Below are 2,004 nucleotides of genomic sequence, written 5' to 3' on the forward strand. Positions count from 1 at the left end.
CAAGTGGATAGTGCCCTAGGATGGACATCAGGAGGCCAGGTGACCAGGAGACACTGTCTCCCCGGGGCCAATGGGAGCCCCTAGCTCAGAGCTCCTCATGGGGGGGGCTCCACCCACTGGGTGGTGCATTTGCAGTTGTTGCAGAGGGGAGAACTTGCTGCAGGCATGGAGTAGGTGGAGACCAGGGATGCCACCCCCAGGCCCCAACCCTGTAGTGCAGCCGAGCTAGAGGTCATAAGATAATTCAGAGGCCCCAGTAGTGGCCCGCCCTGCCCCCTCACGCTTCTGCGTCCTCCCAGAGCGTGGGGCAACACCGGGTTCACAAGGGGTCATGGGCTGAGAGCCGAGTGCACCTGCACTTGGCCCAGGCCTGCAGGTCTCGTCACCCAAAGGGGCCTTCACGGAGCAGTGGCTGAGCATTCGGCTGCTAGCGGAGAGGTCTCTAGTTCAAGTCCATCAGCCGCTTTGTAGGAGAAAGAGGAGGCTCTGATCCTGTGAAGACTGCTCTGCCCTACAGGGTCGCTCTGAGTCAGCATCGACTGGACAGCTGTGGGTTTGGCTCTTGGTGGGGGACTGTCACCCCGTGGTGAGTGATGGTCAATGAGCACTCTCTGCCAAGTGCTTCATGTGCCCCGTCTCAAGGCCCAATGGGGGGTGGGGGGTGCTGTTGTCACCCAAGGTGGCCCAGGGAGAGGTTGAGGGTCCTGAGGCGCCCAACAGGAGCTGTTGATGGTCCAGCCTGATGCCGCGCTCCTGCCCTAGGGATGCTCTCGAGCTGGAAGATGGGAGCAGAGAACCGAAAATAGAAGCTGGGGGTGGGGAGGGGAGGGGAGGGGAGCCTGGCTTTTGCTGTGTTGGCTTCGCAGAGGAAGGCTGGAGGGGAGGGGGAGGATGAGGAAGGCAGGCTGAGCGAGGAAGGGGAGGGGTGCAGCTAGGTCCTTGGGAAGCGCCTTAGGTTTGTCTGTCTTTGACGACTGTTCTAAAGGTAGACCATTTTCCAGCCTGCCCAGGGGCACTGTGGAAGTCAAGCCTGGTGACCCACGTCTGCAAGGAGAGCTGGGAAGGGGGCGCGGGGTGGCAAAGCAGTGGGCTTTGGTGGGTGGGCGAGGCGTCCTCTCACACTGGTGTGTCTGTGTGTGTGGTTGCCCCCCTGCCCCCCCCCAGAACATGGTGATGAGTTTTCGAGTCTCCGACCTTCAGATGCTCCTGGGCTTCGTGGGGCGCAGCAAGAGCGGACTGAAGCATGAGCTGGTGACGCGGGCCTTGCAGCTGGTCCAGTTCGACTGCAGCCCCGAGCTCTTCAAGAAGATCAAGGAGCTCTACGAGACACGCTACGCCAAGAAGAACGCCGAGCCGGGCCCGCAGCCCCACCGGCCGCTGGAGCCCCTGGCCATGCACGCAGCCTACGAGCGGGCTGGCGCACTGCCCCGGCCGCCCCTCACGGGGCCCAGTCTTGACTACCCCGTGCTCTATGGAAAGTACTTGAACGGACTTGGGCGCTTGCCCGCCAAAACCCTCAAGCCAGAGGTCCGCCTGGTCAAGCTGCCCTTCTTCAACATGCTGGACGAGCTGCTGAAGCCCACCGAGCTGGGTGAGTGCTGCCGCCAGCCGCCCTCCAGGGCTTGTGTTTGTCAGCTGTGGCCTCGCAGCGAGGAGGCCCCAGCTTAGAACAGCGAGCACACAGGGTAGCGCGTGGTTCCTGGGTCAGGCGGCTGCTGGGGGCCGTGGTTCGGCTCCGGGTCTCACCAGGTGCGGTCGTGTTGTGGCCAGGACCCCGTCTCACTGAAGGCCTGACTCGGGCTGGACCAGCTGCCTCCGCCTCAGGCTCTGTCATGTGCTATTTGGCTGCCCTCCGTTTCCGGGTGGAGACACGGTTTTCCCGTCAAGTGGGCCTTTGCACAGATGGCCAGGGTGGTGGTGGGCCTGTCTCACAGACGACAGAGAGAACATGTGAGTGTGCACAGCCACAGTCTCTTTAGGACCTGTTGTCGAGGCCCAGCTGCG

General features: G+C 62.7%; 1 protein-coding gene across 1 annotated transcript in view; it reads left to right on the forward strand.

The window, feature by feature from the left end:
- The first annotated feature begins 1,140 nt into the window (after positions 1–1,140).
- The window catches only part of PIAS4 (protein inhibitor of activated STAT 4), a 17,880-nt gene continuing 17,016 nt past the window's right edge, over positions 1,141–2,004 (forward strand). The window contains exon 1 of the mRNA XM_045300054.1: positions 1,141–1,591. Coding sequence (XP_045155989.1) covers positions 1,168–1,591 — 424 coding nt within the window. The 5' untranslated portion in view covers positions 1,141–1,167. The remainder of the gene's footprint in view (positions 1,592–2,004) is intronic.

This window comes from Echinops telfairi, unplaced genomic scaffold (genome assembly GCF_000313985.2).
Source record: "Echinops telfairi isolate 266 unplaced genomic scaffold, ASM31398v2 ScPeMD7_7459;HRSCAF=8497, whole genome shotgun sequence".
NCBI lineage: Eukaryota > Metazoa > Chordata > Mammalia > Afrosoricida > Tenrecidae > Echinops > Echinops telfairi.